Source organism: Cervus elaphus, chromosome 18 (assembly GCF_910594005.1).
Source record: "Cervus elaphus chromosome 18, mCerEla1.1, whole genome shotgun sequence".
Classification (NCBI taxonomy): Eukaryota; Metazoa; Chordata; class Mammalia; order Artiodactyla; family Cervidae; genus Cervus; species Cervus elaphus.
The window spans coordinates 57000588-57017417 of record NC_057832.1 but is presented as its reverse complement, the minus strand read 5'-3'; the positions used below and the strand labels follow the sequence as shown (position 1 = coordinate 57017417).

The 16830-nt window shown below is 39.2% G+C and overlaps 1 protein-coding gene across 3 annotated transcripts in view; it reads right to left on the bottom strand.

Moving 5' to 3' along the window:
• LOC122673825 (B-cell receptor-associated protein 29) overlaps positions 1-14970 on the bottom strand; it is a 50230-nt gene extending 35260 nt beyond the window's left edge. Inside the window, exons 1-4 of one of the 3 annotated variants that reach the window (XM_043871716.1) lie at positions 14803-14970; positions 13947-14053; positions 8918-9018; positions 124-274 (exon numbers count right to left, since the gene is read on the bottom strand). In XM_043871716.1, coding sequence (XP_043727651.1) covers positions 124-274; positions 8918-9018; positions 13947-14038 — 344 coding nt within the window. In that variant the 5' untranslated portion in view covers positions 14039-14053; positions 14803-14970. Of the gene's footprint in view, positions 1-123; positions 275-8917; positions 9019-13946; positions 14054-14284; positions 14415-14513; positions 14662-14802 lie in introns of those variants that run through there. The other 2 variants (XM_043871715.1, XM_043871717.1) reach the window with 2 other exon arrangements.
• Between the last annotated feature and the right edge of the window lie 1860 nt (positions 14971-16830).

The window sequence follows — 16830 nt, the reverse complement described above, 5'->3', positions numbered from 1 at the left end:
CCATCTGAGTTCTTTCAAAAAAGATGTTAGTGTGCTAAATAGTAGAGAAGAAAAATCTACACTATAGGTGGAAAAAATGAGAAACATAAATCACGTTTTAAAATTGTGCTAAAAAAAACTTACAGCCAGAAAAATAATGAAAATCCAGAAATGTAAAGATTTCTTTGAGACCTGAAGAGTTTCATTTGTGTATGTTCATAGGCAGCAGGTCTGTTGGCTGAGCTCTTTTCAATAGTATGAGTCGAGGAATATTTTCTTACTTCTCTCACAGCATCTATTAAAAAAAAGAGGAAACACATTGCTTTTGGCTTTTAAGAATATAAGATTATTAATATAATGGAAAGTAGATTTAGCCCAAGTGACCTAACTTTTAGATAATGAACTTAAGCTAGGGGGTCTCTTTATAATACATGGGAGGATATTATGCTCAAAATAGATGCCAGTGGTAAACTTTGAATATAACAGTATTTTGCTTTTTTACTACTCATTTAGGAGTTACCATCACTGCACTGTCTCTAATATCTGGCTACACTGCATTAAAATTCAACCTATTGACAATAACATATACAGGTCATATGCCATTACAATCAATTCCAGGCTAACCCATTTCTCTTATTGCACTAGCATTTTTATTACATCTACTATAATTTTTTTTACAGCAGAAGTCACAAATAGATTCAAGGGATTAGATCTGGTGCCTGAACTATGGACGAAGAACTATGGACAAAGGTTCGTGACATTGTACAGGAGGCAGTGATCAAGACCATCCCTGAGAAAAAGACACTGCGAAAAGGCAAAATGGTTGTCTGAGGTGGCCTTACAAATAGCTAAGAAAAGACAAGAAGAGAAAGGCAAAGAAGAAAAGGAAACATATACCTATTTAAATGCAGAGTTCCAAAGAATAGCAAGGAGAGATAGGAAAGCCTTCCTCAGTGATCAATGCAAAGAGATAGAGGAACACAATAGAATGGGAAAGACCAGAAATCTCTTCAAGAAAATTAGAGATACCAAGGGAACATTTCATGCAAAGATGGGCACCATAAAGGACAGAAATGGTATGGACCTAACAGAAGCAGAAGATATTAAAAAGAGGTGGAAACAATACACAGAAGAACTGTACAAAAAAGATCTTCACGACCCAGATAACCACGATGGTGTGATCACTCACCTAGAGCCAGACATCCTGGAATGAGAAGTCAAGTGGGCCTTAGAAGCACCACTATGAACAAAGCCAGAGGAGGTGATGGAATTCCAGTTGAGTTATTTTAAATCCTAAAAGATGATGCTGTGAAAGTGCTGCACTCAATATGCCAGCAAAACTGGAAAACTCAGCAGTGGCCACAGGACTGGAAAAGGTCAGTTTTCATTCCAATTCCAATTCCAAAGAAAGGTAATGCCAAAGAATGTTCAAACTACTACACAATTGCACTCATCTCACACACTAGCAAAGTAATGCTCAAAATTCTCCAAGATAGGCTTCAACAGTACGTGAACCAAGAACTTCCAGACATTCAAGCTGGATTTAGAAAAGGCAGACGAACCAGAGATTAAATTGCCAACATCCACTGGATCATCGAAAAAGCAAGAGAGTTCCAGAAAAACATCTTACTTCTGCCTCATTGACTATGCCAAAGCCTTTGACTGTGTGGATCACAACACAGTGTGGAAAATTCTTCAAGAGATGGGAATACCAGACCACCTGACCTGCCTCTTGAGAAATCTGTATGCAGGTCAAGAAGCAACAGTTAGAACTGGACATGGAACAAAGGATTCTTTCCAAACTGGGAAAGGAGTGTGTCAGGGATGGATACTGTCACCCTGCTTATTTAACTTATGTGCAGAGTGCATCATGCGAAATGCTGGGCGGGATGAAGCACAAGCTGGAATCAAGATTGCTGGGAGAAATATCAGTAACCTCAGATATGTAGATGACACCACCCTTATGGCAGAAAGTGAAGAACTAAGAACCTCTTGATGAAAGTGAAAGAGGAAAGTGAAAAAGCTGGCCTAAAGTCCAGCATTCAAAAAGTAAGATCATAGCATCTAGTCCCATCACTTCATGGCAAATAGATGGGGAAACAATGGAAACAGTGACAGACTTTAATTTTTTGGCTCCAAAATCACTGCAGATGGTGACGGCAGCCATGAAATTAAAAGATGTTTGCTCCTTGGAAGAAAAGATATGACCAACCTAGACAGCATATTAAAAAGCAGAGACATTACTTTGCTAACAAAGGTCCATGTCGTCAAAGCTCTGGTTTTTCCAGTAGTCATGTATGGATGTGAGAGTTGGACTATAAAGAAAGCTGAGCACCAAGAACTGATGCTTTTGAACTGTGGTGTTGGAGAAGACTCTTGAGAGTTCCTTTGACTGCAAGGAGATCAAATCAGTCCATCCTAAAGGAAATTAATGCTGAATATTCATTGGAAGGACTGATGCTGAAGCTGAAACTCCAATAACTTTGGCCACTGGCCACCTGATGTGAAGAACTGATTCATTAGAAAAGACCCCGATGCTGGGCAAGATTGAAGGCAGGAGGAGAAGGGGATGACAGAGGATGAGATGGCTGGATGGCATCACCGACTCAAAGGCCCTGAGTTTGAGCAAGCTCCGGGAGTTAGTGGTGGACAGGGAAGCCTGGTGTGCTGCAGTCCATGGGGTCGCAGAGTCGGACACAACTGACTGACTGAAGTATTACTCTTTTTAAAAAAAACCGAAGTAGAGTTGATTTGCATAGTTTCAGGTATACAGCAGAGTGATTCAGTTATATAGTTATCTTTATTCCTTTTTGAGATTTTTCCCATTATAGGTTATTATAAGATACTGAATATAATTCTGTGCTATACAGCAGGTCCTTGTTGTTTACCTATTTTATATATAGGCTATTATTATTTTAAATTATTGACATGTTAGAAGTGTTTGGTTATGCTGAGATTTCTACTGGCAAAAATTTGTTGAAATGGGATTGACCTATGGTAGTATATGATCCCTCAAGTGTCCTGTGGATGGCACCTGTTACTGAAAATGTTCAGAGAGCTGCTCTTTTGATACTTTCAGTTCTGCTAAGTCTCAGATTCAGGGGAATCACTATTCTCTAGTGGGAGACAGATTTCAGATTAGCATCTTTATTTGGTGTACTCTTAAGCCACTGGATTCTTGTAGTTTCCTGGGAAGGTATCTGCCTTCTATGTCACAAAGACCAATGGAATATAAGCAAGTTAGGTTGTTCCTTTCACGCAGTCATAAACATTCCTAGGGAAGAGTCACTGCCTTATAGGAAAGAGACTCTAGTTGAAAAACAGCTAATTTTAACCCCTATTTTACTTAATTTTTTTAATAGCACTTTGAGCTAAAATTCATATAACACTTACCCTTAAAATTGTACTTGGTGGTTTGAGTGTATTCACAAAGTTGTGTAACCAACACCTGGCCATTCTCATCAACCCAAACAGGAAGTGTCCATCCTCGCTCTCCCTGCACGTCCCGGCGACCACTGATCTACTTTCTGCCTCTATGGATTTGGCTCTTCTGGACATTTGATATAGATGGAATAATATTTTATGTATTCTTTCGTGTTTGGCTTCCTTTACCTCACATAATATTTTCAAGGTTCATCTATGTTGCATCAAGTTACATAGATGAACTTGCTTTATTACTTTTTATAACTGAATAATTCTCTGTTGTACAGCTACACCACATTTGGTTTATCCATTCAAGAGATGATGGATATTTGGATTTTCTCCAGATTTTAGCTATTATGAACCATGGTGCCATGAAGATTCATGTACAAGTTTTTATACTGACATATGTTTTCATTTCTCTTGGTATATACCTATGAGTGGAATTGCTGGATCATATGGTAACTCCCAAGTGGTGCTAGAGGTAAAGAACCTGTCTGCCAATGCAAGAGATGTAAAAGAAGCAGGTTCGATCCCTGGGTGGGGAAGATGTCCTGGAGGAAGGCATCGCAACCCACTTCAGTATTCTTAGCTGGAGAATACCATGGACAGAGGTGCCTGGTGGGCTACAGTCCACAGAACTGCAAAGAGCTGAACATGACTGAAGTGACTCAGCATGCATGCATGGTAACTCTATGTTTAACTTTTTGAGGAACTGCCAAACTTTTCCCAAAGCAGCTTTATCAGTTTACATTCCCAGTGTAATGTAAATTGGGATGGTTCCAATTTCTCCACATCTTCATCAGCGTTTGTTATTATCTGTCTTTTAGATTATAACTATCCTAGTGAGTATGAAGTGCTATTTCATTGCAATGATAGTGAGTTTTTTCAACTGAAAAAAAATCATTTATTTCCATTTTCTTTAATTCCTTCCAACAATGTTTTTGTAGCTTTAAGTGTTGAGATCTTGTACATCCTTTATAAAGTTCTTTTCTAAAAACAAGAAGTTTTTAGGCTTCTTGTTGCACTTATAAAAGTAATTAAAAAATTTTCAATTTTGAATTGTTGCTTAATAGCATAGAAATGCACTTCATTTTGTATATTGACCTTGTATTTTGTGATGCACTATACTTCTTTGACACAGTATTTTTCTTGTAGATGCTTTAGGATTTTCTAAATAAATAATCATGTCATCTTCAAATGACTGTTTTACTTTTTAATTTAAAATCTTAATGCTTTGTATATTTTTCTTAACTTATTATCTCGGTTAGAAAATCTATTACTTAATTGAACAAAAATAGTTAAAGTGAATATCCTTGCTTTGTTCCCAACCTTACAGGGCTAACTTTCAATAGCTGACTAAGGATGATACTAGCTCTAGACTTTTGTAGATGCTCTTCATCAGAATGAGGAAGCTTCCTTCTATTTGTAATTTGCTAATCCTGTTTTAATTTGTGTAAAAAAAAAATAATAATTTGATGTTTGTATATACTGTAAAATAGTTACAAGTTCATCACCATACATTTAGAGAATTTCTTTTTTCTTGTGATGCAAAATTTCTTTCAACATCTACTCTCCTAGCAATTTTCAAATGTGCAATTTGAATGTACAGAATTATTAACTAAGTCACCATGCTGTTCATTATATCTCTATGACTTATTTATAACTGGAAGCTTATATGTCTTGACTCCCTTTACCTATATTGCCCACCCCCACCCCTGGCAACCACCAATCTGTCCCTTGTATCTATGAACTTGATTTCATTTTTTAAGATTCCACATACGAATGAGATCTTACAGTATTCGTCTTTCACTTAGCATAATGTCCTCAAGGTCGATTTATGTGGACACAAAAGGCAAGATTTCCTTTTTTTTGGTAATTTCTAAGACTGCCTCAAAACAATAAGAGCATGCCAACCACTACAAAACAACTAAAAAGAAAACAGTCTTTATGAGCTATTTTGAGCAGTCTAGAGGAACCAAACAGTACTTTGAAGTCATTGTTGTTTTCCTTGTTGTTTAGCTGCTAAGTTGTGTCTGGCTCTTGTGACCCCATGAACTGTAGCCTGCCTGGCTCCTCTATCCATGGGATTTTACAGGCAAGAATACTGGAGTGGGTGGCCATTTCCTTCTCCAGGGGATCTTCCCAACCAGGGACAGAACCTGTGTCTCCTACATTGGCAGGTGGATTCTCTACCACTGAGCCACCTGTGAAGTGTGATGTCATTACTACTTGGCAATTAAACAGGAATAAATACTCCTGGATCCATTATGCAGAAATGCTAAAGATTAAGCAGTTCTACCACAGAAAAACACAAACCCATTTGTAGAATGCATTGCTTATATAATAGTAAAGAAACCGTGTCTGAAAAGTGGGATGGGGGGGCAACAATAAGAGGAGGATGTGACACTTAGTCAATTTTCTATAAGGCACATGGAGATCATTTTTTTGTGGGATCAATTCTGTAAGCGTTCAAATTCCCAAGGAACATTTCTGCTGACACTAAATAAATTCTCCTGGGTTTCCTACTTCCTTTCTGCCTGTTCCAACTTGCTAAAACACATACACACTTTGCAGTTAGTATTGGCTCTAGGAATATAAACATCTAGTAATGATTATTACACCAACAAGGAAAAAATTCCAAAATAAAAGATGAATTATGTTGAGTAATTCAAACCTACTGGGTCTGCATTATTTACACCAATGTCATTTTAGTGGATGAGAACAGTGGACTACGTACTTTACATATGTATGTGCATGTTATTCTTTCAACACTTTAGTGAAGTAGGTGTTATTCCCCTGTTCTGAGACGGAAACACTGAGACTTCATGGGTAAGTCCCAGTTTGACTGTCTTTATCATCCAGGGTTAAAGGCCCCACATTAATCATCCATGATGTTCCTATTCTCTGGGAGTTAATTACTTCCTCTGCCCATAGATGTAGGCTCCTGCCAGCAGCCATGATTTTGCTCTGTGATCCTGGACCCTGGCCATAGCTTCTCAGATGAGGATTGGATACCCAGTGTTATGATTTTTTTCTTCCTTAGAATTGGAATTTAGAAATGGCTAGTTAATCCTCACATATGGCTGGCATGACAAAACTTAGCAGCTGTATATAATTCTGGCCTGGAAATTGAGTATCAGAGTCTGTAGCGATCAGGAAGAAGAAGTAGACCAAGGGAGAAATACAGGACACTAAAAGGACACTTCACTTCCTATGAATTTGGCTTCCTTCATTTTTCAGGCCACACTGAAACAACCCTATATTTTAATTTTCCCTTTCATGCTCAAGTGAGCTGATGCTGGTTTCTGATTTATGTAACCAAAAGAACCTTGGCTAAAGTTGTCATTCTTTATATGGCTATGTGGCAGTTTTCAGTAGAAATTCTTGTGATAATTTTAGAGTTAGAAGGACACAGTACACTCTTAGAGCTACTAAGAGCTGTGGAGATTATTTCCTCTCTCTATTTTGCAAATGGCTAAACCAAACTCAGAGAGATGAAATGACATTCCAAAGGTCATTTAGTTAGCTGGTGACAAAGTTGGAACCTGGTTTTCCTAATTGTTTTTCACCTGCTTGCTGTGATTTCTTCTATGGCTAGAGATTCAGTCAGTAACATTAAGAACATACCATGAGACAAATACAGTTTGAAGTGAAGTGCAAATCCATTCACATCCTGATGCAATGACTTACTCATACCTTCTCATGCCATTTATTTCCAGTTTATAAAGAGGATTCCCCTCCAGAAGTTAGTAATATGGAAGATGAGAAACATTTTCTCACAAGAGAGTGGCACACATGGTGGTTATGGCCCCAGGCTGACACCTGTGAAACCTGCCTAACTCACAACACAACTCTGAGGGACAACACACTGCACTGGTATTAAAAGCTGAATTGCCAAGAAGTAGCTGGGTGATCTCTGACAAGTTACATAATCTCTCTGAGCTCAGTTCTTAAAAGCTTCTAAAAAGCATGGCAATTTACTCCTAAAAAGCATGGCAATTATTTTGACTCATGGAATTTCTAACCTGACAAAAACCTTAAGAGTCTACTTCAAGAGAAAAGTAGTGTCTGGGATGTTGCAATACCTCTGGCAGCATCTGGACAAACATAACGGAGGCCTGTCACCAAGGGACAGGATTTATACCCACGGCCAGAAGCTGAACCACCCTGGCATCAAGGGACAGATATTTTGACTATTAAGAGTTTTCTACTACTGACGACCAATAATCAAATAGGGAAATGATGGAAAAATCTGCACATTTTTGAGACGAACCCCTCACTAGGTGAAAGAGGTTAACTGTATGCTGCACACAAGCATGTAGACCCTGGATTGGCTGGAAACAGAAGGTTGATAATGCTGACTCTCAACTGCCTCACCACCAACCCCTCAGAAGGATGTGCACAAACTGATCACGCCCTCTTTGAAACATTGCTATAAAACTCTTCACTACCCCTTCGAGGTTGGGACATGCAGTTTGGAGGGCATTAGCCCACTGTGGCCCCCTCTGCCTGACAAAGCAAGTAAAGCTATTCTTTTCCACTTCAAAAAAAAAAGCTTGCTTCTAATTTCTAAGGTGCTTGTTATGAAAATTTCAAACATGCGGAAAAACTAGTACAATAAACATCCATATTTCCACTACCTAGATTCAACAATTGTTAGCATTTGCCATATTTATTTTTTTTTAAACCAACTGAAAGTAAGTTGTAAATATCATGAGACTTTAGTTCTATGTATTTCAGCATGCAATTCCTAAGCATAAGGACATAACCCTATGTAACAGGTGTTGGTAAACTTTTTCTGTAAAGAGCAAGTTGTGTATGTTAGGCCACACGGTCTCTGTTTCAACTACTGCACTCTGTAGTTGTTCATACATAGACAACACATAAACAGAATAGCATGGTATGTTCCAATAAAACTTTATTTACAAAAATAGGCAACTGGTCTGCAGGTTATAGGTGGCTGACTTCTTCTATATAATAACAACATTGATATCATAACTAAAGTTAACAAAAACTCCCTAATGTTATCTAACAAATAGTCTATATTCAAATTTTTGCAGTAGTACCCAAATGTCTGTGCTATAGTTGTCTTTCAACCAGGGTCCAATCAAGATTCACACCCTGCATCTAAAACTTCTTTTGAAGGCCATTGCTCTATTTGTCTCCCAAATAGTTAAACCTATGGACAACTAAGACCACAATAACAAAGGACTGTATAACTGCTAATTCTGAAAACTAGGCTATGCATCGCAGCATTTAAATCTTAAAACAACATAAAAGAGATTAAGAACCACTGTACTCTGCTGCAATTTATGCTTGTATATATATAAAAGTAATAATATCTATCAACATATCAATTATCTACTCCATATACTATCATATATTATACCAAGTCAACTGTATACCAATGGCAGCACCAACTTAATTAAAAACCAATCAATAATAATTCATTAATGATAATAATAATATAAAAAATTATAGTTAAGCTTAGTCAAAGGAGGACTCTAGTACTTACCTAGAAACAGAACAATCAATAGGATTATAATAGTAAGAAAAGCCTTGTTCCAGAAACTTGCAATTTTACCCCAAACGCTAAAGGAGAATATCTTCTGCCATCTGTAAAGCAATACAATGACATTAGGTGTAAAAAGTCAAGAGAACACGTTGAGATACTTTCTAAACACTAAATTAACATTTTGGCAATTGTGTAGTGAGTGAAAAGAACTACGGAAATTTAATTTTTTGTCATGTAAGAGAGTTGTCAATTCTTATCAATAAGAATATCTCATGAAATAAAGAACAACTTTCAAATTTAATAAAAATCTGACATTTGATTATCTTCTGTCTGGTGGCTTAAATATTCTTAAGTAAAAGTAACTTCTGAAGTAAATACACATCATCAAAACCTTAAATAGGAATTCTCACAGTAAAAATGTTAAATTACTGATAGAAGTTATCACTTTATATCATTTTCCTTATCAGGATAATAACTCAGAAATAACAAAGATCTATTATTCTGACAACTAATAACATTTCAGGTTTAAGGGGTCTGACTTTCTACACTATTTATTTTTATAATAAAAAAATAGATGCAGTTTCAATGGCTACTCCAAGTAAAAAAAGTTTTTCTACTTTTACCATAAGGAAATTAAGAAAATCACTGGACTATTATACACACATTAAATCACTGAGCTATTCTACAATGTGTGTATAATACTGTATTACATACATAGTAAAGAGCAAAAATCTTAAATATATAGCTTGAAAGGGACTTCCCTGGCAGTCCAGTGGTTAGGACTCTGCACTTTCACTGCTGAGTGTCCAGTTTCAATCCCTGGTTGAGTAACTAAGATCCCATAAGATGCATGGCGTAGCAAAAAAAGAAAAAAAATATATATCTCTCTCTCTCTCTCAAGGGATTTTTATGTGTGTTTATACCCAAGTAATTATATTCAGATCATTACTTGAACATAGAGAAAATGAAATAGGGCAACAGTCTAGATGGAATGAATATGAGCAAAGACACATAGGTAAGAAAGCATGAGTTACCCATGGCAAAGAGTGACAAACTGAAAAGGTACCAAATTTCACACGAGGGCATTTTAAATGAGTAACACATTAACTGAGTCCAAAGGAGACATATAAAGATAAGCACTTAGGTAAACTTCAAATTTCCTTTCATGGACCACAGCCTTGTAGTGGCGTGCGGGCCACTACACAAGCGTAGGGCTTGTGTAATTCAATGAAGCCATGAGCCATGCTGTAAAGGGCCACCAAAGATGGACGGGTCATCGTGAAGAATTCTGATGAAACGTGGTCAACTGGAGGAAGAAATGGGAAACCACTCCAGTATTCTTGCTGTAAGAACCCCATAAACAGAATGAAAAGGCAAAAAGATATGACACCGGAAGATGAGCGCCCCCCAACCCCCGCCCCAGTTGGAAGGTGTCTAATATGCTAGTGGGGAAGAGCAAACGGCAATTACTAATAGTTCCAGAAAGAATGATGCAGCTGGGCCAAAGCAGAAATGACGCTCAGTTGTGGATGTATCTGGTGGTGAAAGTAAAGTCTGATCCTGTAAAGAACATTGCGTAGGAACCTGGAATGTTAGGTCCATGAATCAAGGTAAAATGGACGTGGTCAAGCAGGAGATGCCAAGAGTGAACATCCACATTTTAGGAATCAGTGAACTAAAATGGATGGGAATGGGCGAATTTAATTCAGATGACCATTGTATCTATGTGGGCAAGAATCCCTTAGAAAAAAAGGGAGTAGGCCTTCATAATCAACAAAAGAGTCTAAAATGCAGTACTTGGGTGAAATTTCAAAAACGAGAGAATGATTTTGGCTCATTTCCAAGGCAAACCATTCAACGTTAACAGTATTCAAGTCTATGCCCCAACCACTAAATGCCAAAGTAGCTGAAGCTTCATGGTACTATGAAGACCTTCAAGAACACACACAAAAAACAATGTGCTTTTATCACAGGGGACTGGAATGCAAAAATAGGAAGTCAAGAGACACCTGAAGTAATAGGCCAAACTTGCCTTAAAGTACAAAATGAAGCAGGGCAAAGGCTAACAGAGTTTTGTTAGGAAAGCACACTGGTCATAGCAAACACCCTTTTCCAACAACACAAGAGTTGACTCGACACATGGAATCATCAGATGGTCAATACCAAAATCAGGCTGATTATTTTCTTTGCAGCCAATGATGGAGAAGCTCTATGCATGCTCAGTCGCTCAGTTGTCTCCGACTCTTTGGCTACCCCATGGACTGTCGCCCCCAGGCTTTTCTATTGCAGCAAGTGAGTTCAGTAGTTGTGGCTTGCAGGGTATAGAACGCAGGCTCAACAGTTGTGGTGCATGGGCTTAGCTGCTCCGTGGCATGTGCAATCTTCCCAGACCAAGGACTGAACCCGTGTCCCCTGAACTGGCAGGCAAGAGTCTTATTCACTGTGCCACCAGAGAAGTCCCTTAAGATTATGTTTTGAAAACAACTCTAATAATAACCTGAAGTTTGTGGGGAGACAGAGTTGATATGGATGCAGTTTTTTTTGCCTCTTTGCTTCCAACTCCAAGAATACTATTCAAATTTTACATTACAAAGATTTGTATTTTTAGAAAGAGAACTAGCAATACCTTGACCTAGGTCCAAATGTAAATTCACATTTCAAGTAAATCAACAATACAAAAGGGAACACAAAAGGAGACCCGCCCCCACCAGAGGGAACAATTAGCAGTTTATAAGGCTTGATATAAGGAAAAGCTAATAACAGTTACTATGTAGAGTCTTTACTATACTTCCCTTCTAAGCACTTTTACATGGCTTAGCTCATTTAATCACCAAAACCACCGTATGAGGTGGATACTAGTATTACCTGCATTTTACAGATGAGGAAGGTTTACAGATGTAAACCTCCATTTTACATCTCTGGCCAGAGATGGTAAATAACTTGCCCAAAGTCATACAGTAGTATGCAGAGTTTTGATATAACCCCAGGCAGTCTAATCTCTGAATATGTGTCTTTCCCTAGTGGGTTATGTGAGAAAAACAAAAGTAGAGAGCCAAAGTATGATAAATGAACACTGAAGCCCTTTCTTTGAACAGTAAGGTGATTACACATGTAAAAGGATAAAAAGATGTGAATACACACAATAAGGACATATTGTAAATGATCTGTGGACATACATATATACATATATATATATATACCATGTTTTTCTAGTGTATATTTGTCCAAGAGGATATATTTATGTAATATGTGTACATGTACTCAAATCTACCAAACAGCTACTTTATCAGGATAGAAAAAAATATATTATTTGATAGGAAGAAAAAGACCCATAATCTATAAACCATTTTGAGGGAGAAAAGATCAACTGACAAATTTTTTTTTTTTCAAATCCTAAACTTCTATAAGTTAGATGTTAGATGTTTAGGATAAGAGACAAGGTGATGAAATAGAGCACTAGACTGAGGAGCAGATTCTTATCCTGAATCTGCCAAAGCTCAACTAGATGACCTTAGGCCACCTTCTCATAGAATGAATAGGTTGAATAAAGTTCAAAAATCTCAAAGGACCCTTCTTATAATTCTATTTTTTCTTTCGTAAGCAAGAAAATAGTGATGGCACAGCTGAGAGATAAAAACGGAAGTGAGTAGAAATCCAGGTAGGTAAGAAGAAAGTTAAAAGTTGTGGAAGATTACTGGACCCTGAAGAAGAACCAACCTGTCCGCAGGGCAGGAAGAGAAATGCAGATGCAGAAAACAGTCTTGTGGGCACAAGGTCAGGGTGGGAGTGGGGTGGGGGGGTGAACTGGGAGATCGGGATTGACATATATATTCACTACTACTCATCAAGTAGCTAGCTAGTGGGAACATGCTAAAGCACAGGAAACTCAGGTCAGTCCTCTGTGATGACTCAGATGGGTAAGAAAAGGGGATGGGGTGGGAGAGAGGCCCAAGAGGGAGGGAACATATGTATGCATATAGCTGACTGACTTCATCATACCCCAGAAACTACCACAATATGGTAAAGCAATTATACCCCAATTTAAAAAAAAGATAAAAACCTTCATAAGTCTCTTCAAGTCAAGGAATCTTACTAAATTTCAGTGGGTTATCTGTAGGATCTCATTAATGAAAGATTTTCTTTTACATGAACAAATGTGTTGCAACATTTTTACACATTCACACTGCCAAGTCTGGATCTAAAACTGAACTCCTAAAAAGTAGGTTACAATAGGGGTGGAGAGAGTTAAGGCTACAACTGAAATCCTACTGAAAGATCTTTGACAGTCTTTTACTAAGAAACTCATGTTAAGGAATGGTTCTGATACTTTGCATATTCAGCACTTTTAATTTATACTCATTAATTCTGCATGGGGATAAAGTAGTAAAACTGCCATTAAATGAATACAAATGAATTATGTAAGACCAAAACTAAGAATCATTTATTGGCATAAGTTTCCAAATTGTCTTTCCACTGTTCCAGTGAAATATCTCTGCATTATGGTGTACTGTAAACATCATTTATCCATTTACTTTTATTTGGCTCACTATTCTAATTCAGGGCAATAAAACAAAAGTAAAAGCTAACAAGACATGTAAAAAGGATGACCATCACTTTATTACATCACATAACCAAAAGGAAGAGGGAGGAGGACCTTCTCCTTTTAGAAGGGAGGGGGAAAAGTTATTTGTACATATGTGTGTGCTCCTTCGCTCAGTCGTGTCCGACTCTGTGCTATCCCATGGACTGCAGCCCACCAGGCTACTCTGTCCATGGAACTCTCCTGGCAAGAATACTGGAGTGGGTTGCCATGCTCTTCTCCAATTTGTACATATAATAAAAAGTTTTATGAAGTGATACTTTAATATGGTCATTAGCTATTACTTAATTGGCGTGTGAGTTTATTTTTAAAGAGCGCCTTTTATAGAATCAGCATTGAAATTCTTTTAAGAAAACTTTTTCCGTAACACACTCAACCGTCTAAAGAGCTCATCATATACATTGCTGTAACGATTTGGTGGGTTCCTACCTCTGAGGAGGAATAAAAGGTAGACAGAAGATTAAAATGAGTCCTATTTCAGCGTAAAGAAAAGTTGCAACTGCCGCCCATTGAAGTGTCATTGTTTTTCTTCACACCTAAATAGAGAAACACTTAATTTACTCTGTAGCCTTTCAAAGAAAATTCGGTTTAAGGAGAGGCCCTTGGGGCGCGAGGCTTCCGGCCTGGAGGTTGCCGGGGTCCGACACTCCCCTAAAAGGGAGGCGCCCGGCAGTGGCCCGGGGCGGGGAAGGGAAAGGGGAGAGAGGAGGGAGCCGGTCGAGAGTGGGCCCAGAGGCCCGGGTGGGCACCTCCCCGGCAAGCCTTACGGAACCGGCAAGGCGGCACCGCGGTCGTGCTTTCGGTCCAGGTTCACGGCGTCAGCAGCCCAACGCCACCCTCCGCTAACGCCCGAGTCCGGCCCCCACCCCCACGCCCGCTCCCGCTCCGCGACTGCGCCGAGGGAAGGGCCGCGCCCGCGGACCAACCGCGGCGATAGCAGCGCGACCCCGCGCCCCACGCCGCCGGGAGGCCCGCGGGGCTCTCGCCCAGCCTTACCCCGCCTGCGGCCGCCCGGCTCCCCGCGCTGCTCCGCGGCCGCCGACGCGCGGGACGTCACACGCCGCGGCGGGGGGAGGGAGCGGGCCCTCCCCTCCCCCACCGCCACCCCCGGACCCTCCAGGGCTCCGGCCTCGGGGGCGGGGCCCGCCGACCAGCCGGGCGGTGCGAACAAGCTGATGAGCGTTAATTGTTTCTAACTGGGTGGTGGAGTCCCTGGGTGACGAAGACTCTCGGATCTGGTGCTTAGGGGCTCCCAAGGGCAAGGTCTTCTGGAGAGCCAGCTTACCATTTCTAGTAAAGGGTGGTTTGGGTGGGAGGCGTGCGGTTAACCGACGTTCTGAAGGAGCGTGTGGGGTCCGGCGAGAGACGGTGGCGTCGGGGCGGGCGGGCTGGAGAGGGTGCTGCCAGTTTAGTGAACGTGGTTAAAACACTCCTTCCTGGTCTGTATTTCACCGTGGACAGTTTCGTTGGCCGGAACAAGCTAGAAGTTACATATTAGAAAGGCCAGGATCTGGTGATTGTACCGAATTCTCTGAAAATGTAGAACAGGTAGCGTCCAACATCTCGTGTAAGGGTTTCCCCTTTTGGCCATGGGCTCGGAAGAGGAAATACACTTTACGGGTTGGGGACTAACTGGAAAGGTGAACAACGTAGGTATGGGTACATTTTTTCAATTACTCTTTTCCGGGTATTCAAATTACCTGAATACACTCAAATTATGACAGTTTTTTCCTCCTCAATATTAACAACATATTAGAAATGCACATCAAAGTATTCTCCTGTAGAGGATTATTTTGGGAACATTAAATAAATGGTAAAAATAAGAGGTGGTTATTGAATATAAAAACACATGTAAGTCAGTGTTTTCTCTGTCACAAATATACTTGATTATATAGAAAAGACAACACAGGTTAACCATAAGGGACTTAGAAAAAAACAATTAAGGCGTCTAGAACTCCTTGCCCTTTTCACTGGCTCCTTGAAAACGCTGTGCACCTTACTCTAATTAGGCCATTGTCCTCACAACACATGTAATTCACCTCAGAGTTAATTAACAAATTTACAAATGACTACGTTTTGACTGTAACTCCCTATGTGCTAATATGGTACTCATATTTAATGAAAAGCAGGTTATCTTTAAAAATCCATTAACTGAAAAATGAAAGCACAGAGTGTACCTTAAAAAGTATTACAACGGGTGCTTATGTTAAAATGGATTTCTCATATTTCCAAATTCGTGAATTAACTAGTTCTAGGTAACTGCTTATAAATTTTTATGTTGGTGATATAGACCACTATCTTAATTATAGAACTGTTTTTAACAAATCGAGGTAATTCTTGCAGTAGCACCTTCACCGCCAATAAAATTCTGTTAGCAGTATCTCCAAACCATGGAACTTTTTAAAAAAATTTTTCAATTTTTTGACTGTGCCGTGCCACTTGGCTTGTGACAATCTTAGTTCCCTGCCCAGGAGACTGAACCAGCACACTTCATAGTGAAAGCCAGGAAAACTAACCACTGTACTGCCAGGGTATTCCCTAAGCCATGGAACTCTAAAGTTAAAAATTATCCTCAACTGCTGGGAGGCATAAAAATAACATTACTAAAAATGTTATGAAAATTAAATTTTTAAATAAAACCTGGTTACTCTTCTCCAGGAAATAATATTTCAAGTACACAGTTGTCTTTGGTATCTGTGGGGCATTGGTTCTAGGACTCTTGCAGGTGCCAAAATTTGTGGATGCTTAAGTCCCACATATAAAATGTTTTAGCACCAAGGGCCAACTGTGTAATTATCTCTAGACTATTGACCGAATTTTTATATTTAAGATGTAGGAGATAGAAATTAATAGTATCATTTATATACAGGACTGATGCTGAAACTGCCGATACTTTGGCCACCTGATGTAAAGAACCAACTAATTGGAAAAGACCCTGATGCTGGGAAAGATTGAGGGCGATAGAAGGGGATGACAGAGGATGAGATGGTTGGATGGCATCACTGATGTGATGGACGAGTTTGAGTAGGCTTTGGGAGCTAGTGATGGACAGGGAAGCCTGGCATGCTGCAATCCATGGGGTCACAAAAAGTCAGACCAGACTGAGCAACTGAACTGAACTGATATTTACCAAGCTCTCAATCTTCTAAGAATTTAGAAGGCTTGAAATATAATAAATATGTCATTTAAAGAATTTCACAGAGTCTTCACTTTTTTTAATAAAGATTTTTTATTTTTGATGTAGATCATTTGGGGTTTTAATGGCTGTGAGGCATATGAGATCTTAGCTCCCAATCAGGGATTGAACCTGCAC